At 32.9% G+C, this 27,280-nt stretch overlaps 1 protein-coding gene across 1 annotated transcript in view; it reads left to right on the forward strand.

Moving 5' to 3' along the window:
* Tmem232 (transmembrane protein 232) overlaps positions 1 to 27,280 on the forward strand; it is a 201,397-nt gene that overhangs the window by 84,289 nt on the left and 89,828 nt on the right. The window contains exon 11 of the mRNA XM_063235601.1: positions 14,210 to 14,457. Within this exon, the coding sequence (XP_063091671.1) occupies positions 14,210 to 14,457 (248 nt within the window). The remainder of the gene's footprint in view (positions 1 to 14,209; positions 14,458 to 27,280) is intronic.

Below are 27,280 nucleotides of genomic sequence, written 5' to 3' on the forward strand. Positions count from 1 at the left end.
CTTTCAAAAATGTCTTAATTTGTATCACAGATTAGTTATCTAGCTTGCTTTTATTGTCTAGTGTTTTTGGCATTAGACAATATAAGTTGCAAATCTGGTCTTATCCACAATAAAGTCTTTTTCCTTAAAGATTTTTTTTTCAAAAAGATTAACATTTTGATTCTTACATTTCTGTAAAAATACAAAAGACTCAGAATAGTGTAAACAACTTTGATAAAGGAACAAAATAGCATATATTTTTAAAATAAATTCTTTTTTCATAATCTTTGATTCTTTTTTTTATTTAAGGAGAAAAAGAGAAAAAAAAGCAGAAAAAGGATACAAGTTATACAGAATTTCAGAAAAGAAAATAAACAATAGGAAATCACTAGTTACTGGATTACATATTGTCATCTTAGAAATATTTGTTCAAGTTACAAAATTAAAGCATATAAAGTGGACATTCAAACAGTAAGACTGCAAACAGTTCTGTTCAATGATCCAACAAAACTCAGTAATATCATTGTCTATCTTATACACTTAAATATACATGCAGTTATATCGTTTAGAGCACTTTCTTTTCCTCTCTTTTGTATAATGACTATTACACATTTTGGGTTTTATTACTCCCACGGTTCTTATTACTTTTTTGGAAGAGAGTAAAACCAAATGTGACATAACAGAGCAGGGTCGGTCAAATCAAAAGGGTGGACATAATAGATAATGTAAAAACATAATACAAGGTGATCAACAATGGTTACCATAATGCCTCCTGCTATCTCAAATAGAATTAGCTATATCATCAGTTCTAATAAAATTGAACAAAACAGTAAAGAACGAAACCAACAAAACCAAAACATGGGAAACATTACAGGTCTTCAAAAGTAGATGACAGTCAACCAGAATGGGTGTCATAATGAATCCCACTATCTTCACAGCTGTTGCCTAAACTTTCGAACCTGGTGCTATCAAGCAAAACAGAATCGAGGAACATCCGTCAAAACAAGATGGTGAGAGCAATACAGGGCTTCAAATCAAGTTAATAGAAAATCAAAGTGGATTACTATAATATATCCTGCTATTTTTTATTTATTTTTCTCTTAATTAAAAGGATAAAAATAAAAAAGTAAATAATAAAATGGAGATTGAGATAAAAGAGGGCATAACAACAAAACAGCGCAGATCAAAACATAACCATTTAAGCAAAATAGTGTTTCACCACAAGATAATCCCAACATAAAAGTAGTTACCATATTGTCTCTTTCCTTGAAATCTTTGAATATAACTTTGTATACTGTAGCATCAAATATATCAAAACAATGTAAAACCATTCAAGAGAATGACAGTATTACAGGGTATTTAGAATCAACTAACAGAAAATGAACAATGGTTTCTCTATAATCTCCTTGTCTATAAAAGTTTTTGTTTATACTATCACATATCATAAAATCTAATAAGATACAGCATGTTAAGACCTATGGAGACAGAAGAACAAAAGCTTGATGGGACTTCAAAGCAAGATGATACTAAATCAGCATTACCTTTTATGATGTCGTTTTCTCCAAAATAGCTGTTCCTACCATCCAGTCTTCTCTGCCTCATTTCTGTTGAGCTCTTTTTCTGTCATTAGTTTTAAGTTTGTCTTCTTCATTTTGTTTTCTGCTCCATTCATTGTGGCCTCCCTGCCACTATTTATGAATTCTTTGTATTTTTCTTTTTTAGAATATCCTGCAGTATTCTCTGTAGAGTTAAATTGGTGGTTGCAAATTCCCCTAGTTCCTCTTTATCCTGGAAGCACCTTGTTTTTCCATCAATTTCCAGGGATAGTTGTGCAGGATATAGCAATCTTGGCTGAAGGTTATTATCTTTCAAAGCTTAAATTATTTCTCCCCATGCTCTTTGTGATTTGATAGTTTTGGCCAAGAAGTCTGCTGTAATTCTGATGGGTGTTCCCTTGTAAGTGATCTGTTTCTTGTCTCTGACAGCTTGTAACATTCTGTTCTTATATTGGATTTCTTGTATTTTGGTTATTATATGCCTGGGTGTAGCTCTGTTTGGGTTGTAGGTGGCTGGGGTCCTACATGCCTTGTACATCTGAGTATCTTTACCTTTTGCTAAATTAGGAAAATTCTCCTGGATTATTTCCACGAGTAGCTTTTGTAGTTCATTTGTTTGTGTCCCTACCTCTTCTTTTATGTTCTTAATTCTTAAGTTATAGATCCTCTTATCATCTTCTAGTCTTTGTATTATTGCTGTTTGTTTCTTTGTTATTTTTAAGAAGTTTTTCATTTCATGCTCCCATATTACAAATCTGCCCTCCAGTTCAGATAATCTATCCTTAGTTTCTTTCAAGCTGTTATGCCAGTTTTCGATAGAGTTTTTAGTTTCCTGGTAATCTTTTTGAACCTGCTTCATGCATTTTATGTTTTCTCTATTTTCTCCATCAAACAATTCTCCCCTCTTTTTCTGTTCTTCCATTCCACCATCTGCTTTTTCGTGGGTGGCGCTTAGCATTTCTCTACTATTCTGCTTACGTCTTGCTTCAGGTCATTAATAACTTCATTCCTGAACTTGTCTATGAGGCTCTGGAGATAGCGCTTTATGTCTATTGGTGCCGTGTCTGCTATTGCCTGTTTCTCAGGATTGGGGGCTGAGGAGCCTTTCTTGTTGCTCCCTCTTCCCATATTCTTTGTTCCTTATATACAAGCGTATATATGAGGCCTAGCTTCCTTCTCTGTCAGCCAAAGTATGTCAGAATTGCACTGGCTAGGTGTTCCCACCCACCGCAGCGCACCAGGGAGTTACGGACCAGGCAGCCTATGCAGGGCCACCCCTCCAGGTCAACCTAATGAAGGCTTCACCACTAGGGTGCACCTCCAGGCACTGGGACCTGGATTTTGCTAGCCTACTGGGTCTCAGCCAGCAGCGTCACGTAGGCTAGGCACTGCTCACCAATCCCGCTTGAGAGGGGGATATGTGACTGAGGTCACTACAGCGCCGTGTTCCGGCAAATCTGCCCAGTCCCAGGATGTTCTCTGTTAGAGCCTCCTAGATCGTGGAAGAGTCCCAGTTTCTCTCACTCACCGCAAATCGATGCACGTTTCCCCGCCTGTCCCACTCTCAACTCCGTTCACCGATTCCCGTTCTCAGAGCTTTCACGCATCTTTCTCCCTGCCGAGCTGATTTAGACACTGCAGCAGCAGCAGGAAACCCAAATTGAGGCTTCCAATGGCGTGGGCTCCAGCTTGCATGCTGAGGCTTTATCTGTTCCTGTTATAGCACCAGGATTGCATTCCCAGTTGGTTTCTCTCAGCCCAGTTTGTTCTTGGGTCAGCAAGGTATATCTCCTCTTTCTTAGGATTCCTCACTCTGCACCATTCCTGAATTCTAAGCTGGGTCTCTCAGAGAGCCTCCGTAGCTGCTGCTATCTGTCTGCCATGTTCTCCCCTGATTCTTTCCTTCTTCCTTAAAGTTAAGATATATATTGTAGCTGCTTGATTTAGTGTGTGTGTGTGGGTGTGTGTGTGTGTGTGTGTGTGTGTGTGTGTATGTATGTATGTGTGTATGAAAATCATTATGAAATTAGCTATTAATAAGACCAGGGATTTAGCTCAGTGGCACGAATGCCTGCCTGTAATCACAAGGTCATGAGTTTGATCCCTGGCGCCAAAAAAATTAGTCATTAATTTATAAAATATAAATGTGACTTTTCAGTGATAATTTATTCATATAACATCTTCTGAAATTTCAAAATTTCATGATTTCTATTCTTTATATTGTATTTTAAGGCAAGTTAATTTGTTGTCATTCTAAAGTACACCTTTTCTGTCATTGCAATTTCTGGTTCTTTTTAGTTTTCACAGATTTAATTATGTAAATATTCTTAATGATCAGTTTTTTAAGAAGTAAGTCAAAATTTTTGGTCAATTGTAACAGAGATAGAAGATGATGTGTACTTATTTCCTCCAACCTTAGTAGTTTTTCTGTTGTTATTTCTACATTTCAATCATTTTACATTACTGTCCTATTTTATATCTATTTTTCTATACCTCAAATCTCTAATGATTATACTGAGACTAGAGCAAATTCAAATTTGTTTCCCCTATAATTAGAATTCTATTTGTATGCCAGTATTCAAGGCTAATCATTTGGTATAAGATGTTCTTCTTTCCTTAAAATTTTAGTAAATATCTACAGTTAATTACATTTGAAATTCATAAGTTAATCAGACATAGCAAATATATTTTAGATATTAAATGTAAGCAAAATTCTCATTAGTTAAGCAGTCAGTACTAAGAATAAAGGAATAAATGAAAGTGTAACAATTTCATGGGCTAATTAGTTTTAAATGCTTAGTTAGAAGACTTCTAAAGACAGTTTTCATTCATTTGAATAAAAAGTTACTGAGGAAGGCAAGCTGTTTTCAGAAAAATGTCTAATAAATTTCTATAAGCAATTGTATCAATTTAGACAGTATATATTTAATATAAGAAATAAGCTTAGTTTGCATTAAATAGGCTGAAAGACAATATATTCTAGATGTATTATATTTAAATATTAGCTTGAAGTAGAGCCATTTGGATTAGGAGACAACAGAATACATGATTTATAGATTTAAATGATAGAGTATCAGTGGAAGCATTGAAGTCATTCTGCTTGACTTCCTTGACATTTTATTTAGTTTGAATTCTCTTGCTGTGAAGACACTAATAATAGAATGTTATATATAAAAGTTTTTACCAAAAGAGTAAAATAGATTAAATAAACATCTATTTGTGGAGTGCTGATCAAGTATATTCACTCTTGTTTAATTTTATGTAACATAGAAGTATCTTGTGTTATTGAGATGTAGATTCCGGTCATCTTTTAGTAGATACTGTTCAAACTTGAAACTTAAGTTATGAATTTGATTCAGAATGCAAGGTGAGATCAAAGGGAATATCTCTTACATAAGGAAATGTCACGATCAAAATAGAAATAAGGACAGTATATAGAAGAAAATCGTAGATTGACTTACCTTCTTGGGAAATAGTTTGAACTGATCAGTAGTGGACACTGAGTTTGAAATACAGTATATGTTTGGATTACCAAAAAAATTGGTAGAGTTTTATGTTTTTTTATAAAAATAGAAATGCTTTCATGAAAGAATTAGTGTTGGGTAAAGATTAAGTTTTGCTTGAATTTAGTTGTTTGGAAATTATGTTGAGTAAAATTCATATGTATAATTTTCTTTATCTTTTTTTTTTTACAATAATGCATTAATGCTTTGGAATTTGCAGGGTATTGTTAGAGTAATTGTCCCCGGTTGTTTCAGGTCTCCTTGTAGCTGCACTCTTGCACAGTTACTTCCACACTCAACTCTTGATTTAGCCATGTCACTTGATTTGCTAAGTCATATAAGCAGAAATTTGAAAAATTCTTACATGCTGGGTTGTGCTGTGTTGCTCTGTGAGAAACCTGTGACTGCTATGTCAAAAAGCCCCATCACCCAATTGGGAAGATGAATTACATGGAACAAACAAGCCATCCTAGTTGATTCACTTTTCCCTCAAGGTCAGTTGGTCCCCAGCTGACCTAACAACTGATCACAGCTGCCTGCATCAACCCCATAAGATCAGAAGAGCATTTCCGGTATGCCCACCTCAAATGACTGTGTGATATAGATTAACACTCTGAGGTTTTGAATAACATTTTTATACAACAGGACTTTATGTTTGAGGGTTGCATAAGTGTATTCTTAGTCTGATAGTTCCATCTTAATGTTTATTTTTCCATATTTATATTTTGTATAAATGTACTTGTAATAACAACTAAATTTTGTTAAGCATTCATTGTGTGACATACGTTAAATATTTTATGTAGCACTTATTTAATTCTCATTATATGTCAGGCAATAATAATTTCTAAATCATTACAACTTTTACTTGCCCACAATGCATATGAAGCTGGTAGTACAGTTTGGATTCAAATGCATATGTGGTATTTCTACAGCCAGCCCTCGGAAGCGTTCTGGTCAGAGATATTTTTCCTTGTACTTAATTCTTGAATTATTTGAAGAAAATTCATAAAAATTCAAATATGAGTATTAATGAGCATTGAAAATAGGTTAAAAGGATTAACAGTATCAACTTTGCTTGAACTTCATTTATCTTTTTTCTTTATCTTAATTCCTCATTCATACTTTAAGTTTCTATAGTACATGTGGTGCTCTGTGACTTGCAAACTTTTTTTAAACAAAATGATAAGAACACACACACCAGGCACACACACTCACACACACACACACACACACACACACACACACACACACACACACAAATGGGCGTTAAAACTGAGATCATAATCACCTGTGAGAATATAAGAAAACTTGGAGAAATGAAATTGGTTTTCAGAATCATTAGCTGGGGCAGAGCAATGAAGAATTGGCTTCCCCATAGACTTCTGCATAGGCCAGTCTTATTGGAGAACTGGGATGTGACAGATCATGTGGTCTAAATGTGCATTTTTTGAAGTAGAGTAGTTTTTCACTTTTTATTCACTATTGGAATTGCTCTGAGTTGTCAACTCAAAAAATTAAAAAAAAATTTACTCTTGAGTTCTCTCATAACTTTTTGTGAGTGAGTTTACTGTTAGTAGTAGTATAGATTCACAATACATAATATTACATACTTCCTGGGGAGCTGGCACAGTTACTATATATGTTAATCATTTTGGTTTCCTCTACTTCTTCCTTTCCTTTCATCTACCCCAATTGTCAGGTTTCCTTTCAGTCACTACATTGTCTACCTTTCCATGTTAAGTCTATCTTTAATTTACCCTTTAGGTTACTAAGATTTTTGGTATCTCACGTAACAGAAACCATGCAATTACTTCATGGTGTCACTTAGAATTATGGTCCCATGATGCATTCATTTTCCTAAAATTTCCTAGGACAATATGATTGACTTCTGATATTGTGTTGCCTTGTGTTTATTCCTTCTTTTGATGAAAATAAAAACAGACATATACTAAAATGTACAGTTCTGAGTTATCAAGAGACTTACTGAGACTCTCTCTTAAAATAAAAAAATTAGAATGTGCTAGGATGTAGCTCAATGCAAAGACTAGCTTTAATCTCAGGAAAAGAAAAGGGAATATTTTATAAAAATATTTTGAAGATTTAGGCATTCTTTTGTCACCTCTAGATATGATATTCTCTTTAGAACTAACCAAATATGTGGTATATTAATATGTTCATACAAGAATTTAGAAATAGTAGTCCTTTCTAACTCCTTTAAACTCTTCACAGATTATTATTAAAAAGGGCCATTTGGAGACCAGATGAATTCAGTTAAGGTCTGTTCTTTCTGTGTGCCCCGTACTTAAGTGCCTTTTCTTCAGTTTTTCCTATGTGATCTAACTTTTTGAATTCCACAGCTAAACTATTCTCTTTCCATGCTTAATGTCTCTTACTCAAAAAATACATACATTTATATATCACTTTTAAACTGCATCCTTGAAAAATTTATATAATAATGATAGCTTAGAATAAATTAAGCAGCAAATACCACATCTACAAATAAGGTAAGCCCAAATGTTTCAAAAGAATGAATACACTGGATCTACAGATGTATTTTAGATACAGTATTATGACACTTAAAATTACACTTTCTTAGAATGATTTACATATTTTCTATACAAGGTGTCTTTAAGTGTGCTTAATTTTACAATAAAACATGAGCATAATTCACACAGGGTTTCTTTTTCTTTCTCTACTTTTTGGGCATTGTAATACATGGCATGTATGGTAACATATCTTCAACCATTAGATATTTATTCCTGTATGTCCCTGAATTCATCACAATATGTTAATTCTCAAACTCCACTGAGCTAATTTATAGTATTGTCCTGTGATACCTCTTCAGACAAGCTCTGTGATATAAATGTGTTCAGAGGCAGCTTTTCTAAGTATTTAAAGACTGTGTTTGGGAACTTCCTCATTCCTGCATATGAATAGAAAGTACTTAAAAATCACAGATGAGTAAAGGCTTATGTCTCAGGCAGTTTGATATGAAATCTGTATTCCATTCTTATTTCAGTTATTAAAATTACAGTGTTTATGCCACAACCTTTTTTCTTTCATAATTCCTTGCTCCCCAACTATTTTTCGTGTAAGGAAATAGTATATTCATATTATCTACACAGAGACTATGTTAATTATAAACTAGTGTGTGTCATAAGGACAGGAGGAGTTACTTTAAAGAGATTGAAGTGTTTTAATGTTTAGGAAGATAAGCAGGAATTTGTGCTTTATATGCTTTAAAATAAATATGCAGTTCCTCTGTTATGTTTTAAGCTTAATAATAAAAATCATATTCAATTCTTTAATTTATCTAGATTGGTATGTCAATTACTAACTACAATAAAGTTTATACACTCATATCTTATATTTCATTATCCATAATAGTATTCTATTGTGTACAATTTTTTATACTTGTTCAGAAAATTCGATGCTTATGGAGAATTGTGGGGAGGTGAGAGATTTGTTAAGAATATTTGAAATGAAAACCATTCTGAATAGATCCTGAAACATGAGCCTTTCAAGTGACAAATTCAATATAAACTCAACTGTTGCCTGAGTATTTGGGAAGGAAATAAAAACAGCCATATACTCACAGTGGCATAATAAACAAATGTTAATTGATGTGTTTTGTTTGAAACACTTCCAGGGAGACTTGCAGTGAGCAAGGTTTTCCTGTACAAGCAATTCAGCAGCATATGTTGGCACATGCAGGAAAAGTCATCATGTAGAAGTGCTTTCTGCCATCTGGCATATGACCTAAATATCTAAAAGAAATAAAGAAATAAATTTGTGACTTTATTCAGAGTGCCTTTGACTCCTCAGGTAAAGCTTTTTGTGGTTAACATTTCATGGTGAGGTTGTTAAAATAAAATTTATTTTTATTCTTAAGGACATTCTAATACTCCCAGTGTATGTCTCTCTCCTTTACGTGTATTGCTTTTCTTCTGGCATAAATGGAAACTCTGGGTGTAGAAAAGGAGGTATACTTTAAATACTTATCTCAACTTTTGGTGTGTTTGCTATATTTCTCTAGTTACTGATGGAAAATTAAGAGCTCTAGAGAGGGTGTTTTCTTTCTTGTTGCTATTACATCTTAATCCTTAAGGAATTCACCCCTATGCTGCTTTATCCATCTTCTTACTTCCCTCTGCATTAATGTTGGAGGAATTTTTTTGGCCTTCTTTATTTCTAATACAAAAGCAAAGGGTGAGCATCTGTTCTTGTTGGGGTTACAACTGTTAGGGCCGACGCCGCAGGGAAAGAGACCCCAAGGACTCAATTCTTGGTGAGGGAAAAAAGTTTATTTCCATGCGCATGGGGTCCCCCAGGCAAACAAGTGCGGAGGGGCCCCGAAGGGGAATTGTGTAGGGTTTTTAAGGGCGCAGGGAGGCAAGCGAATTTACAGAAGCAGATTGCATTGGTTAATTTTGAGCAGGATAGGACTTGGCAGAAGTTGATTGGAGGGGTTTGGGGTTGAGTAACCATGGAGACTGGGGGTCCTAGCCCAGTCACTATGTGCCCAGAACAGAACAGTTACTTGTCTTACTTATCTCCTTGAGACAGAACAACCTTGCAGGTGCATTTTTTCTTTTTTTTTCCTCTGCTCTGATAGCTCTGGGGAGTTAGGCATTTCTTTCTGCTCTGCTCTGATAGCTCTGGGGAGTTAGGGAGTTAACCCTTTTATTCCCCGCTCTGGGGAGTTAGGGAGTTAACCCTTTCATTCCCCGCTCTGGGGAGGGGGTTATAGCAGGGGGGTCAACTCTCACACAACAGGTATGCAAGAAAGATTTTTTTCAAGAATAGTATTTATCCAATTTTAATACTGAATCTATAGGTTGACATTGATATTCAAAAATTGCCACTTTTTAAAACAGTTCTATTATATATAAACTCTCTTGCATAGTAAGAACTTGAACAGAAAACAGGAGAAAAGTTTTTAATTTTACACAAAAGTATCAAACAATATATATGAAAGTGGTATGAAAAAGTAAACAAACTTCTTTGGTTTCATTTGTATACAATATGACTATAATATTGAAGAATTATATGCTTAATTGTTGTGTAATTTTTTTTTTGCTTATTTCAGTGGAACTTCACAGATAAATTTGGTATTAATACTATTTCTATGATTATAAATGTTACAAATTAAGCAAGATTTTTATATTATAATATAAAAGTAGGCTATGCACTGTGAATAGGAAATATTTTTTCCTGTCTCAAATACAGTGATACTGTAGAAAGGTAAATACTTGAAATTATGACAATTTTTCTTCATATTTAATTGAATGCTATCTTTTGGTGTTTGCACATAGCAAATTTTGGAGATTCTCAAGAAGGATTTTAAAGAACATCTCATGTAGTCTTTTATTAAAAGAATTGGAAACTCATGGATTAAATATCTTAGCCCATGCATAACCAAAGCTTTTTAAGCATTTTCAGTCAAGACTTTTTAATTCTGCACATTAAACTATGTACTTAAAGTACATTGACATAAGTAACTCTATAAGAAAAACCCTGTTCCTATAACCTAAAGTTTCTAGGAGGATTCTGTAGCAATTCCCTGGAGAAAATTGCCATCTGAATGAGCAGATCTAAAACTATGGTATCCTGTATCATTAGGTCAGGTCCCTTTATATCACTAAATATGGGTATCAGAAGTTTAAATTTACTTCTTAATAAATTTTGGGTTTCAGGAATGCAATATTAAAGAAACACTTGAGAGCTTACATAATCATACTAAAAAATAGGAAGACTGATACCTAATAAAAATGTAAATATTTACATGTGATTGAAGGTAGAGTTTGAGAAGTTCATTGGCAGCCTAAATAGGAAATTTATGACTTGAAATCTATTGTAATGTGTAATAATTGGTATTTTCTACAAATCTACTCTTAAGATGTCATGATATAAGTCGATGTACAGATGACATTTAAGCCTCTGAATTGTTATATATTAGAATAAAGACTTGTATGGTATCACCTTTTTAATGTTTTATTTCTTCATTGACAAAGTTTTATATATTTGTCTAGTAGGTGGTAGAATGATTTCTTGTGATCCCTTGCTATTTTTAAGAAATTGTTTTTCATTATCATTAAACACAATCCTGTGTTCTAAATCTGTGATTCTGTCCCCACATTGGCTCATTCTGCTGCTTATACTTCCAAAGGAATTTTCAGTCTCCTGGATATCCGTTTGAATCCATTGATCTATTCCATTTCTTTCCTGTGTGGGGCATTTGTGGTTACCATCATTTTTCTAACTTCTCTATTTTGTTTTAAATCTGTATCTGCTCTAACTTCACTGAGCATGTCTTTCATGATAGTCACCATTTCTGTAGTTCTCAAATTACTTCTGATTTGATTTTTTTCTAGAGCCTCGTTCATGTGCTTTGTTACTTCTGCTATTACCACTTCAGAGTCTAAGTGGGAGGGAGGCTTTTGAATTGCTCAACCATATTGCCTTCTGGGTCTGTCTTTTGTTAGCTGGATGTCTGGGGTTGTATCTTGTTGAAGTGTCTTCTCATTTTCTACTTCTTTTTTTTTTTTTTTTTTTTTTTTTTTTTTTTTTTTTTTTTTAGTTTAATTCCTGGGTTGATGCTTGCAAATAACCTTTGGTGAGCAGCTTTATTGCTGGTAGTTAGAAACCTTAGGAAGTGACTACTTTTCAGAGATGTATTCTAGATGTAGCTGGCTTTTGGGTTTTGAGTCTTTTTAAGTTATTGGGACTTAGAAGTTACTGCCTATTGGCCAACCCCTAGTTCTTTGCACTGGCCTGTAGTGTTTTTTATGGCACTTAAACAATCTCAGGCATTATATACCAGGAAAAACAACTGGCTAGAACAATTACGTCACTTTAGCTAAAATGGTAAAATCAGCATGACAATAGCATCAAACAGCCTAGAAAATGAAAATTGGAATAACTATTGATTTGTCACCTTTAACTGTAGGAACTACATTTGTGGTTATAACAAGATCTAAAATGAATAAGAAAATTGTATGTATTAAATATGTCCTCAATATTGCAATTTTACCCTCAGTGGAGAAAATTTAAAATGGGTTAGGGGGAAAAAGAGAAATATAAGAAGAGGGCAGGGAGTAGAAGCAAGGCTGGAGAACAAAGAAGGATCACACGAATTTTAAGAAACTGAGAAGATTACACACAGGAAAGAAAGAAAGAAAGAAAGAAAGAAAGAAAGAAAGAAAGAAAGAAAGAAAAGAAAAGAAAGAAAAGAAACCAAGAACAGAGCACAATGACAACAAAAAACTAGAAATCATGTCCATATTCATATAAAAATAAGCACAAATAATGAAGAAAAAACAAAAAACCAAGAAAAATGGAAAGAATAAAACAAAATTGCACTTGAAGGTGTGTCTCCGATGTCACTGGCAGACGCCATGGGCAGAGTCCAGATCTGTGTTAATTAGTCCCAACAGCAGGGTCGTTCATAGTCGCAGTGACCCTGCACATTTATTTCCACTGAAGTTCAGACCGGTTTCTGCCATGTGGCTGGAACCAGACCCATTGAGCCTACAGTGGTCCAGGTACCTGCTGCCAATCAAAGGCAGCTGGGAGCCACTAATTGGAGTCAGCAGTTTCTCTGCATTCTGAGCTCACTTGGCCTCTTCAAGATCTTTCTGTGGTGACCTCTATGGTTACCAATAGTCACCATACATCTGCAGGTTTGAGCTGCCCCTCCCAGATAGGAAGTCTAGGCTCAGGGACAAAGCAGTGCCTGCCACATCCTCCTCCTTCATTGAAGTTTGTCTCTTTGGTTCTTCCTGTAGCCCTCAGTTTGCACATCAGACCTTCCTGGGTCCAGGCAACCCACTTCCCTCCTCCTCCTCCTCTTCCTCATGTTGCTGTAGTCTATAGTGTCTGGACAGCAAATCTCCTAGAAGCCCTTTCTCTGCTGCTCATTACTTTGTCATCTTCATGGAAGTCTCTATTTTATCCTTTTAAGTTTTTTTCATGTTATATTTTCCTATTCGCTCTAGATTTCATAGTAACGTATATTTGGTTTGTTTTCTGCCTAGTTTCCATAATGAGAACCTAGTGTATTATACTCATCGTTTCACTTTAATTTCCTCAGATAATTCAACAGTCAGTCTTTCAGCAGTAATTTAGTTGAGCCACAGGTCACCTTAAAATATCTAAGAGGTTAAGTTAGATGTTCATATGCAGAAAAACATTTTTCATCTATATTGATTGGATTATATTATGGATTCATGGACTATGAATCCATCTATGATTGGATTTATGCATAATTAAAATGAATCTTGACTCACTAGTAATAAGCTACATGAAGATGGATAATGTTCAATAAACTTTTAAAAAATATAAATGAAAATAGGCATCATCCAACTTATTTAGGAGAAAAAGTTTCCGCTACAAACATAATGAAATATTTAAAAAATTATAATCTGTGGCACTTTATTTATATCTTCATTTGTTATTTATAATTCCAGTTAAATAAAATATGCCTTTTGTCATTTAAAAAGAAGTAACCAAAAATTAGTCAAGAACGTTATCAAAAATAAATACAAAAAATAAAGATTATCTAAATATTCTGGAAGTTTTTGTACTCTTTTGATATTAGAATATATTCAATTTATGTAATGAAACATAACATGGTACTCCATTAATACACACATTGATCATGTTTTTATATCAGTTAAAAATAAATTTAAAGAAACGAGAATCTAAATTCTATAGCATCTTCAATTTAAACTAATTAAAAAGACTTTCTTACTGAAAAATTTTGATAATACAAATATCCTTTTCATTTCAATAAAAGCTTCAATTGTGCACGAAAAATGGATGTCTGATTTAATAAAGTGTGTATTCAAATGACTGCTTCATTTCTTACTAAAAAAATTTATAAGTACTTATGAAATTATTGTGTGGCAAGTATCTGAAATGTAAATTTTACTGTTACATACTGAAAATTTCAAGGTTGGACACACAGATATTGTTTATTTGATTAAGTATTGTTGATTTTTAAAATCATTGTGGAAAGCATTTTTATGTAAAGATAATTTTTATTTAGCAGGAAAAATACAATGTTAATACAAAGTGAACATGCATTCTATACTTTATTTAATAATAACATCATTTTCCTCTCATTAATTCTATCTACACCGGTTGCTTTTTTTTTTTTTTTTTAAACAGGCTGAGTTGAATGACCGGAGGGACCCTTTCACTAGATACAGTACGAAAGTTCCAGCAAATGCAAAGGAGGAGGTTTTCTCCAAGTACATTGGATGGAGAGTTGCCAACGCACTTGCCAAACTCTTGTTTCCACCTCTCGATGTCTGTGTGCTTGATTTGAAGAAACCAGCAGTCAGGGAGGATCAAATGAAATATCTAAATAAAAGACAAGGGTCCACGAAGAAGAGAGTTCTACATTTTACTGTAAGGTAAGTCAAGTACTATCACGACTTACAGATAGTAACGTGTCATTATTTAATTCAGTTTTACTTCTTCAACGCCAATCTTGACTATCTTACCTTCTAAATAGTTTATCCTGAGCAAGATACTACCTTTTCAAAAACTATTTCCTCAAGAATAAAAGAGATATTATATAATATAAAGCAAAGTTAATTCTTGTGGGAATTATATTACATGAAAAATTCATTTGATATTCAAAATTTGAAGGTTGTATTTCCTGTACACATATAAATGTGGATAAATATTTAATGTATATTTAAAGCATTTTAGAATTTTGAATATAATGAGCTTCCAACAAGTGGTAAGTATGAAGATATTTATTGTATTTTATATTTCGGTCCCTTAAAATTTCTTTAAATTTATATCTAATGATTTCAGAAAGCTTTGTACTTATGATCGATTTATTGAAGTGAATATTTTTAGAAATTTCTTCAGCTTCTTAGAATCTTTGTTACCAATTAAATACTTTGATATTTTCTATACTGACTGTCTTCCAGCAGATTAAAAGGTGGATGAAAATCACTCTGTTGGTGTATTGCACAGGCTATGTTTTACATTTGTAAAGCTTTCATCAAAGCTTTGTTTAATGTTTAAAGTTTTGTTTTTTAGCCTGATTTATTTAAGGACTATATTATGTTATGTAGAGTCTGCCAAAAAATGTATACATCAGGACCAGAAAACCTTGTATAAAACCTTGTATAAATTTATTGAGACCTCATGAGGTTCATACAGGTTACCTTTGACCACTACAATTAAAAGAGACCCTCAAAGTGGTGTCCATTAGCTTTCAGACATTTATTAGTACAGCAAACTGCTGAAGTGTGTATATCTTTTTTTTTCAGACTCTGTATTTTATTCAGCCTTTCTTGACAAAATCAGAACTCATGATATTTTGAACCATTCATTTTTGGATGCTTTTTTAGCAATGTGTTTGTGTTAGATTGCAATTAATAGTTGTTAGATTGTGCTTGGTTTCTATTTTGCCTCTCCTGATTTCCTTTTTTTAAAAAAAAATTGTATCCTCTGTATTTTGTCCATGGCTTCAAAATGATATTTGACTGGTTTTGCCTTTGTGTGGTCTTACCATCTAAATATTTTATTTCTGGACCAGAGGAACTGAATTCACTGAGTAGTCTTAGCTGTTCTAAATAGCTGCTAATAATGCACCTATAGATTTAGAATTAACAGTATTTTTTACTTATATTATTAAACATATATTTTCTTAGGTACTTACTTATTTTTCAATTGACTAAAATATTTTGGTTTTTAAAATATCTACTAAGTTTTTAAAAATACATTGTTTCCCCTCCATAAATGAGAAGTAATTTAGATGAATATGAAAGTCTTCACTGAAAAATCACTTACCCTGTTGTAATTACCACCTAGTGTTATTGATGAATTTAAAAAGTCTTTAAATACTTTAAAATATATTATATACTTTTCTTTAATTTTTAATATCCTTTCATCTTTTTTTTTGCTAAAAATACTTCTACCACGTTCTCTCACGCTTTTTCATGAGATGTGCATCTGAGTCCTATACTGCAAAAGCATAGCGTGCAAACCTCCCTGACCTTCACGTGCCTGCTTTTCCTTCATCCCTTCCTGCCCTAGGAAATAGCATCAGTAATTCCTCTTACCCTTGCTGGGTCTATAAAATGCATACATATAAAGTAGTCATAAAATGCAAATCTATAATGGTATAATTATTTTTTAATTTCTCTCCATTTTTACACGAAAGATAGCATATTAAAATACTACTTACACTTGTAATTTTTCATTTAACCTCATCACATAAACAGGAATTTCTATCATCATTATCAAGTTTAATGACACAAGATGTTTCCTTAGCATGAATTAGAATAATTTATTTAACCAGTTTTGTACTGGTTAGCATTTGGGTTGTCTTAGATTGCTGCTATAGAAAGAGCCACAAAATGTAATCTTTTCAATCTTTCTTCTTCTCCATGTGGGAGGATACCTGCAAGATAATATTCAAATGTGCGACTGCTGAGTTAACATGTATATGACTTTGTATTGTTAGGAGATATTGCCAAATTGACTTTCAGAAGACTATGCAAATTTATATCTCAGTCAGAAATATACGAGAATGGTCAAACATTTGGGCTTTGACCTCTGAGAACAAAGGTATTGTTTCTAAATGCTGCCTAATTCTAGCAATGACTCATATACTCACACCATTTTGAAATTTTAAATTAATTTTAAAACCTTAACATTCCCATGATTTGATAATTAACATCTCTATCCTTATGACATTTTTACTTTTATTCAGAATTTCTTCTGATTTCTTCAGTAATGTTTATGTTTTCATATTTGCCTTATATTTTTCGTAGTATATTCATTACAACATAGTTTATCTGTTTTGTTCCAAATATAAACTTTCTTTAAATATAGCTTTTCCCTGTGTGTTCCTTATATGTATTCTAGCCTATTATAGTGTGCATATTAGTTTTATACCTTATATAGCTTAGTAAATTTACCGAAGTTTTTTCCTAATTTCATCAGTGACAGTTTGTTTTTTCTCTTGATATTGTACTTTTATTTTTTTCCTCATATTGTTTTACTGTCTCAAATGTGTTCTGTTGCTTAATAATAGTGATTGTGCACCACCACCTCCGTTTTTTGTCTTGTTTTTAGTATTTATCAGTTTACTCATGAGGCTATTAGGACTATAATATTTTACACTCACTAAGTGGCTTTATTAGAAATATATTGACATTTTATATAAGAAGTTCACTTTAGATTTTAGGATAGAGTTAAAGGAATGCAAAAGGATATTCTATGCAAAATGTTAACCAAGAGAGCATAGGTAACTATACTTATATCAAAAAATAGACATTGGTATGAAAAAAAGACCATTACCTAATGAGAAAAGAATCAAGCCACTAACAAGTTATAGCAATTATAAATATATATGCAGCTAGTATTAGCACTTAGATATATGCAGCAAAGACTGATGAAGTTGAAAGGAAACAAAAGACAGGCATAAGTAGGAGGTTTCAATCAATGATGGATGGAGAAGTCAGGTAGAATGTGGAAACACTGTCCACGGTCGCCACTGTTGAGATGTTCTCACAGATACTTACAGAACATTCCACTCAACAATAGCATAATACAAGCTCTTCTAAAATGTCAGGTGACTTTCTCCTGAGAGTCTTGAAAGGGCTAGCAAATTTAAGAAGAGTGAAATCATACCAAGTTTCCTTTTTAACCCCTAATGAAATAAAGTTAGAAATCAACAGAACAAAAATTGGACTGTTCTCAAACATTTGGAAATTAACGCAATACTGGCTCAAAAATGAACAAAAGGAAATAGAAAATACTCTTACATCCAGGGAACAAAAATGTAACATACTAAAACTTATGAATATGGCAAAAGCAGTACTAAAAGGGAAATTTATTGGAAAACACAGACCTTGAAGAAAATCTTGTGCAAGCAATCTAACTTTATACATAAAAAGATATAAAAATGAAGAAAAAAAAAAAAAAACCTGAGCTGGACATTAGCAGAACAAAGACATGAGATCTGAAGGGAAGTAAAGGTAAAGGGAACAGAGAAACAGTGGAAGGTATCAACAAAACCAAGCTGTGGTTGTGAACAAATAAAAAAAGTTGGTAAGCTTTTGGAAATACTAATAAAAATTATAAGATTCAAATAAATAAAATCAGAAATGCAAGAGGACATTACGACCGATGCCATAGAAATACAAAAATTACTAAGACAACTGTGAACAATTAGGTGGCAACAAATTGAATAACACAAATGATATGGATAAATCTAGAACTACACAACCTAAGAAATGCTTAACCATAAGGAGATCACAAAATCTGAGCAAAACAATAATCACTGTGGAGATTGAGTCAGTAAGCAAAGTACCTTTCTACAAAGAAAAGCTCTATTCCAGATAGCTTCACTGTTGAATTCTATGAAACATTTGAAGTAATAAACCAAATACTTTTCAAACCTTTTGAAAAGGGAGCACGAGGAAATACTTCTGTCATTTTAATACATCAGCATTATCTTAATACCAAAGACAAAAAATGAGAAAAGGAACTATAGGCTAAAATTTTTAATGGTTATAGGTGCCCAGTCCTCAAGAAAATGTTTGTAAATCGAATCTACCAGCATATTGAAAGGGGTTTATACCATGGCAAAATGAGTTTTCATTTCTGGGATACAAGAATAATTCAATAAAAAGTAAATTAATGTGGTGTATCAAAAAAAGAACAAAGCATTAAAAATCATGATCATGATCATTTTTATAAATAAGGAAAAATATTTGAAAACACTCAACACCATTTCATGACAAACATGTCAATAAATGGAAAAATAAAAGAAATTTGCCTCAACATAATAAAAACCACATATAAAAAGTCCACAGCTAGCATGTTGTTCAAAGCTGAAAAACTGAGTTTTTATCCAAGAATAAGATAATGATCATATTCTTGTTTCTAAACAAGATGCTAGAAGCACAAGTAGAAGTAATTAGTTAAGAAATAAGAATAAAAAGTATCCATATGAGAAAGTAAGAATATGATGATATGTATTTGTGGATTTATGATCTTATATATACATAGTTAATTCTAAAAAACAGTACCAAAAGTTTTTAGAAGTAGTAAAACCATTTAGTAAAATTGTAGAATCCAAAATGAACAGAAAATTTAATTGTGTTCCTATTTACTAACAATAAACTACATGAAACATAAATTAAGAAAAACAACCACACTTATAATAGTACCAAAAAACGAGGGACTTCAAAGTAAACGTGACAAAGAGTATAATGACTTATATACTAAAAATGTACTGCGTTGATGAAAAAACTTAAGAACACAAAACAAATGAATGCTGTTCTGTATTCATGAAATGAAAAACTTAATACTGCTAATGTGTTTAAATTAATGACATGGATTTGCTGATTAAATATAATTTCTATCTAAATCCCAAAACTCTTTTTAAAGAAATAGAGAGACAAAACTTTAGTTTTATATAGAAGCATAAAAACAATAAAAATGTAAGTCAGTTTTGAGAAAGAACAAAACTATATGCAATACAATTGTTGGTTTCCAAATATATTACAAAACTATGGTAATTGAAACAGTACAGTATAAGCATAAAGACAAAGGTAAATACTAATGGAAAGGAACAGAAGTCAGAAGTATGTTCATGTGGTCATTTGAGCTTCAGCAAGGAGGGCAAGAATAGATATTGAGGAAGGAATAAACGAGTGCATGATATTTGAAAATTGAATCTACACACAAAATAATAAAACTGGACCCCACTCTTTCACTATACATAAAAATCAGTGCAAAAGGTGTTAAAAACTTAAATATAAGACATGAAACCATAAAAATTTCATAGGAAAACACTGGCAAATCTTCATGGAATTGTTCTTTGTACGAGTTTATTGAATATGATTTAAAAGCTTAACAAAAATAAACAAATTGAACTATACCAGACCTAAAGATTTCTATAGAGCAAATGAAATAATGAAATTAAAAGGCATCCTACATAATAGGAGAGTATATTTTCAAATTATATATATGACAAAGTGTTCTACTCCAACACACATAAGGATAGCTACAGCTCAATGGAAAATCAACTTTTTAAAAATAAAAAAAACCTAATAACTCTTCTTTAAAAATAGATTAGAATATTAAATAGACATTTTTTCCAGAGAAGATTTATAACTGGTGATGTGTGTAAGACAAATGTCCAAGATTAGTAATGATCAGGTTATTTTGTAAGAGAGAAAGACCTTGGGAGGTAAAAATTAGTGGACAAGAAGGCCACGTGGATGAGAATCAATGCCTACAGCCATCAGCAAAGTTCTAGGAGACCACTGAGCATACAGTGCCGCCCAGCTGCCAGCTGATATGGCTGCCTGAGCGAGTTCAGCCAATATGGTACGATACAAATATGAACCATTCCCAACCTCAATGCCCAACCAATAGAATTGGGGCAGCAGATGTTCATAGTTATAAGTCACTATGTTTTGAGATGGTCTCTTAAGTAGCAACATAATGATAAAGGAGAACCTTTATTAGTTATAAAAGTTTAGTAGCGTACAGCTGGTTTGTTCGTGTTGCTAAACATTTTGCATCAGTAGTCCTAAATGAGATTGGTTTATGATTGTGTTTGCTTTGTTTTATCTTTGTCAGATGTTAATGCTATTCTCTTAAACGTTTCCATCTCTTTTCATGTGCAAAAGTAATTTGAGATGTTCAATATGGGATATGATTTGGGTTGATGTATTCTTTTAAAGTATAGCAGAACTCTCTCTCAAACTATTAGTACCTTATGCTTATTCTAGAGTTAATTGTCAGTTTTGTGTGTTTTCTGTGGTGTTCTGTAAGGTGTGCATTCAACCAGAACGCAGACACATGGCTAGATTGAGTTCTGGTTGTTTGAAGAGTCTCTCATAAAAGTATCCCAAGTGTCAGTCCTAGATTAATTTCTCTAGATCTTTCAATTTTTTAAGGGTAAGCTTTAACACATTATATTTTCTTTTAGTGTTACTTATTCTCATGTTCAGAATTTGGCTTCTATGATAAACTGTCTTTTTATGGTTTACCTCCTAATCAGTCTCATTTTTTTCTACTTGTATTTGCCCTTTTTATTTTCTTTAAGTGGTTTATCTGATGTTTTAACTTTGTATTATTTTTTCAGTGATCTAGCTTTTGGTTTATAGCTCATATATTTTTGTCCTTATCTATATGAATTTATTATTTCTTTCTTCAGCTATTGGGATTTACATAGTAATTTCTTGAAGAATACATTAAATCATTTGGAAAATTTTCTTCCTTGGCATTGTGTAAATTATCATGTAAGTTTCAAAAATATGGGGGTGTGAGTACCAGGAGGAATACTTACTGCAAATATAATAATGGGTTATTGCAAGGCCAGAAGCCGGGATTTTTTTCTCAAATGATTGACAAAGTGCTTAGATTAATTTTGAAAAAATTTTAAGATTTTTAAAAAGAATTCTAAAATCAATAAGATATGTGTATTTGAGATTAAGGATTGTGCAGCCTGGGGTGTGGTAGTCTTATATGCAGAAATAGATATTACAAAAATACATCAGCTTGTACTACGCATTTTATAAAATTATAATCTAATTAAGCACAGTGAGAATGCCAGCTTCAAATGCCATGGCTGTTGGGAATTAATTTGGAATCCTCAAAACATTCTATATATTCTCAAAGACCACAGAAGTGGAACATAATCAGTCTGGAGTCTCAGAGAGAACATTAAACAACCTGCACGTCATGCATAGTGTAGGGAGAGATACAGAAAAGAAAGTGGAAGGACAGAAGAAATCATATATTAACGAGAGGGAGTTGGAGAACCAACAGGGGAAGGAGTAGATAGATGCTGAGAAAGCAGATGGAGATGAATGTTGTCTTCTGGGACAGAGAAGAAAGAAAAAAGGAAAAAGATGCAGCAGGGATGCTTGTAAGCGGAGAAGGAGAGAAATAAAAATTTTAAGCACGGGGTGAGGATGTAGTTCAACAGTGGTGTTTGCTTAGCATACACGGGCTTTGGTTTCAATGCAAACAAAGCACAAAACAAAATAAGTGAAAGATTAGAAACACAAAGAAATATGGAAGAGACTGAAAGGAAATATAGCTGATAAGGAAGAAGGAAAGAGCTGACGATGAAAGTTATGAAGAGAAGAAATACTCAAGGTTTGGCAGAAAGGTTATGAGAATTTTGAAAGTCAGGGAAGAATGAGGCAAAAATGAAGCACTGGGGTGTTAAGATCCAAAGAATCTTACAGGTTAGGAAGGATTAGTCAATTAAACTTCTCTTCAGAGCCTACAATTCATTGAGCAAATGACATTCATCAATAGTCTTTGAAAAAAATGTTACTTTGCTTACTCATTTTAGCTCATTACAGGCTCCAGCAACTGCATCGTGTGTCCTTGCACAGCAGCCTGAAAAGCCCTCTACTCCCGGTGTTGGTGTTTAAATACTGCACAGATCCCTGGATAGCACTCACCTTGCAGCATTCATACTATAGGATGTGAGCACTGCCTCCTAGAGCTGTACACTGCCAATACGGGCAAACTCATCTCTAGCTACAAAAGGCATGCGTGCAGTGAAGCTACAACTTGGCAACACTAAGGCAAAATCTAAGTCTGGCCTGGACAAAGAGTCTCTGTACTTACTGAGCTATGGTTTATGCCTGCTCTCGTATGAGGTGGCAAGAAGCAAATTTAAATCTAAGCTATATATTAAAAATGGGAAGAGAGGAACGAGATTTTAAAAGAGTAGGGGATTATGAAATGCTGTCCACATGCACTAAATCTCTAAGAGGAATGTGATCATTATATATATATATATATATATATATATATATATATATAAAACAAGGGGGCCAAAAGATGCAGAGAGGTAGAGGAAGAAGAGGGAAAGTTTAAAAACAGAATTAAGAAATATCATGTACATATACCAACTCTCCATGATGAATGTAATTGTTGCATAATGTAAATATATACCAGTAAAGAAATTAAATGAAACTAAATGATTGGCTCACTAAATAAACTGCATTACATTTTATTTTTCCCATTTATTTATTTAGTTCTCTGTTGAATCAACAATTCCATAGCTAGCCTATTTTCATTAGTTCTATGCCTTCTACTTCTATACAAATTCCTGGAACTAGTCAACATCTCAACATATAACTAAATTTATTCTAACATAAATCTAAATACATTTTTAAAATTCCATTCAGCCTTTCTTCCCTTAGAGGTGTGTATTTTCAGTGTCACTTCATTTTTTTTCTTTTTAAAATTTTATTTTAAAGAGAATAAAATCAAGCAAAGTAAAACAGAATAAAGTCAATTAAAACAAGACAGTATGACACAGGATTTAAAAATAAGATAATAGGAAATCAACAGTGGTTACCATAATGCCTCTTTTTGTCTTCAAAATAGTAACATCAAACAAAACAGAACAGAACAGAGCCAATAAAAACAAATCAATGGATACAATACAGGACTTCAAAACAAGATAAGAGTAAATCCAAAATAGCTACCATATATCATATTATCTTTTTTATTTTTTATTTAAAAAAATTAAGATAAAAGAAGACATAACAACACAGGTAAGAACAGAACAATTTAAGCAGCATAGTGTTTCACCACAAGACAATCTGGCATAACAGTAGCTACCATAGTGTCTCTTTCCTTGAAAGATTTGAGTATACCGTGATATACTATAGTATCAAACATTAAAAGACAGTGTAAAACCATTCAAGATAATGAAAGTATTACAGAATATTCAGAACCAACTAACAGAAAAACAAACAATGGTTACTATATTATCTCCTTGACTATAAAAAATTTAGTTTATACTATCACATATAATAAAATACAATAAGATAAAACATGATAAAACCGATGGAGACAGAACAAAAGCTTGGTGGGACTTCAAAACAATATGATATTAAATCATCACTAGTTATTATAATGTCTTGTTTTCTTCAAAATAGCTGTTCACGCCATCACAGACAATAAAATCAAACAACCCAGAATAAAACCATTCTACTTAATGAATGAAAACATTATATAGGCTTCAAAGCAATATAATGGGGAATCATGATTACCACATACTTTTATGTATTCTTACCATTTCTTATACTAGGGAAACTACTCAGTATTTATATATGTGAGTTTGATTTATTTGGCTTATGAGCTGCATCCATTTATTTGTAAATATATCGATGTGATTATTCTTTATAGCTGAGTAGTACTTCATTGTATAAAAATACCACAACTTTTTTATTCATTCCTCAGTTGATGGACACTTAGGTTGTTTCCAAAATCTGGCTGTTACAAATTGTGCTGGTATAAACATGGGTGCACATATAGCACTGTGGTATGATATTTTCAGTTCTTCTGAGAATATGGCTAGAAGTGGAATAGCTAGAACAAATGGGACTTCCAATACCAGCTTTCTGAGTAATCTCCATACTGACCTCCACAGTGGTTGTACCAGTCTCCACTCCCACCAACAGTGTAGGAGAGTTCCTTTTTCCCCACAGCCCCTCTAGCATTTGTTGTTGATGGTTTTCTTGATCCTGGCCATTCTTCCTGGAGTGAGATGGAATCTCAGGGTGGTTTTAATTTGCATTTCTTAATGACTAATGATGATGAACATTTTTTCATATATTTATTTGTTATTTGTATTTCTTCATCTGAGAATTGTGTATTCATCTCAGATGCCCATTTTTAGGTTGGATCTTTGAATTTTGGGGGTCTGAGTTTTTTTTAATTCTTTATGTGTTTTAGACAGAGTCTTTTGTCTGAGGGACAGTTCACTAAGATTGTTTCCCAGTTTGTAGGTTTTCTTTTCACTGTGCTACAGATTTCTTTTGACGTGCAGAAACTTTTTAATAAGAGGTGATCCCAGTTGTTGATTCTGGGAAGTATTTCCTGTGCAGTTTGATTCCTGTTCATGAATTCTCTACCTACCCCTATATCTTCAAGGTTTCTACCCAATTTGTCTTCCAATAGATTTAGGGTTTCTGTTTTAATATTCAGATCTCTGATACATTTACATTTTAATTTAGTACATGGTGATAGACATGAGTCTATTCTTAGTTTTCAGTATGTAGAGAGCCAGTTTTTACACCATTTATTAAAGAGATTGTTGTTCTTCCAGTGAACATGTTTGGCCCCTTCAAAGATAAGGTGGTTGAGTGTGTTTGTAGTTGTGGTTGTATCTTCTAATCTATTCCATCAATCTTCGGCTGTTTTTATTCCAGTACCATGTTGATTTTACTACAGTTGCTTTGTAATATAACTTCAAGTCATGGATTGTGATACCTCCTGCCTTGCCTTGCTGCTTAGAACTGTCTTTGTTACTCTAGGTCTCTTCTGGTTCCAGATGAATTTTAGGAGTGATTTCTCAAGATCTATGAGGTATGGTTAGGGTATTTTGATTGGGATTGCATTGAATCTGTATAGCAGTTTTGGGATCATGCCCATTTTCACAATAGTTATTCTTCCTATCCATGAGCAAGGAATGTCTTTTTATTTTCTGAGATCTTCTTAAGTTTCTTTTCTCAGTTTATTATAATTTTCTCTGTATGGTTTTTTCACTTCTTTCTTGAGAATAATTCCTAAATATTTCATTTTTTTGGTTGCTAATGTGAAGGGCATGCTTCTCTTATTACTCTCTCAGTGATTTTGTTGTTAGTGTATAGAAATTCTATTGATTTTTGAGTATTGATTTTGTATCCAGCTGCATTGCTGAATTTGTTTATTATATCTCGGAGTCTTTCAACGGAGTTTTGGGGGTTTTCTATGTAGCGTATCATATCATTCACAAATAATGATAAATTAACTTCTTTTTTCCTATCTTTACCCCTTTTATTTCTCTCTCTTGTCTAATTGCTCTGGCTAGGATTTTCATTACTATGTTAAATAGGAGTGGTGATAAAGGACATCCTTTTCTTTTGCCTGATTTCAAGGTAAAGGCCTTCAGTTTTTGGCCATTTAGCATGATACTGGCTGTTGATTTGTCATAGATAGACTTTATCATATTGAGGTAAAGACCATCTATTCCAATTTTTGGTAAGGTTCTTATCATAACTGAGTGTTGAACCTTATCAAAAGCTTTTTGTGCATCTATAGAAATGATCATGTGATTCTTACTTTTGGCTTTATTGATATGGTGGATTGCATTTATTGATTTATGTATGTTGAACCATCCCTGCATTCCTGGGATGAATCCCACTTGATAATGGTATATGATCTTCTTGATGATTTGCTGCATCCTATTTGCCAATATTTTATTGAGGATTTTTGCATCTGTGTTCATTAGGGAGATTGGCCTATAGTTCTCTTTTTTAGTTGGGTCTTTCTCAGGTTTTGGTACTAGAGTGCTATTTGCTTTCAGGAATTGACTTAGGAAGCATTGTTTCCCTTTCATTGTCATTGAAGAGTTTGAGGAGTGTCGGCATTAAGTCTTTGTATTTCTTGTAGAATTTCTCAGTGAATCCATCTGGGCCAGGGCTCTTCTTTGTTGGGAAGGACTTAATTACGTTGTCAATTACATTAATAGAAATTGGGTTATTCAGTAGTTTTACATCTTCTTGACCTAGGTTTCATACTTCATATGTTTCTAGGAATTTGTCAATCTCTTCTGTATTATAAAACCTATGCGAGTAGAGGTTTTCAAAAATAGGTGTTGATGATCTTCTGTATTTCTACAGAGTCTGTAGTGATTTCGCATTTTTCATTCCTTGTGCATGAATTTGAGCTTTTTCTTCCCTTTTTAAAATGAGATTGGCTAGGGGGTTTTCAATTTTTTTTTATTCTTTCAAAGAACCAACTCTTTGATTCATTGTTCTTTGGATTGTTTGCCTAAAAGTCTGTATCATGTGATTTAACAAATAGAAATATGAAAAACAGCAAGAGAGATCAATGTCTAAGGACTCTCATAAAACATTGGGCGTGTTTAAGAAGCAGGAGAATAGAAAATTTTAGATATATTTCTTATTACCTTGGATCATGAGAGCATTTTCATTTTGGTGTAAAATTTGCAAATTTACTAGTAAGGAAAAAAAAAAACAAGCATCCTTATCAGTGAATCATCTGTTGCATATCAAGCTCTAAAATATTTTTCCAGAAATGGAAAATGTTTTCCTTAAGATTTTGGAGTATAAGTTCTTTGAAAGATGAAATTGTGACTTTAGCTTATAAATTATTTGAAAAAATGAGTATTGTTTTTTGCATGTTTATAAACATGATTTTTTTCTCTATGAG

This window comes from Cavia porcellus, unplaced genomic scaffold (assembly GCF_034190915.1).
Source record: "Cavia porcellus strain 051 isolate PalLab524CR breed Dunkin Hartley unplaced genomic scaffold, mCavPor4.1 scaffold_2, whole genome shotgun sequence".
Taxonomy (NCBI): domain Eukaryota; kingdom Metazoa; phylum Chordata; class Mammalia; order Rodentia; family Caviidae; genus Cavia; species Cavia porcellus.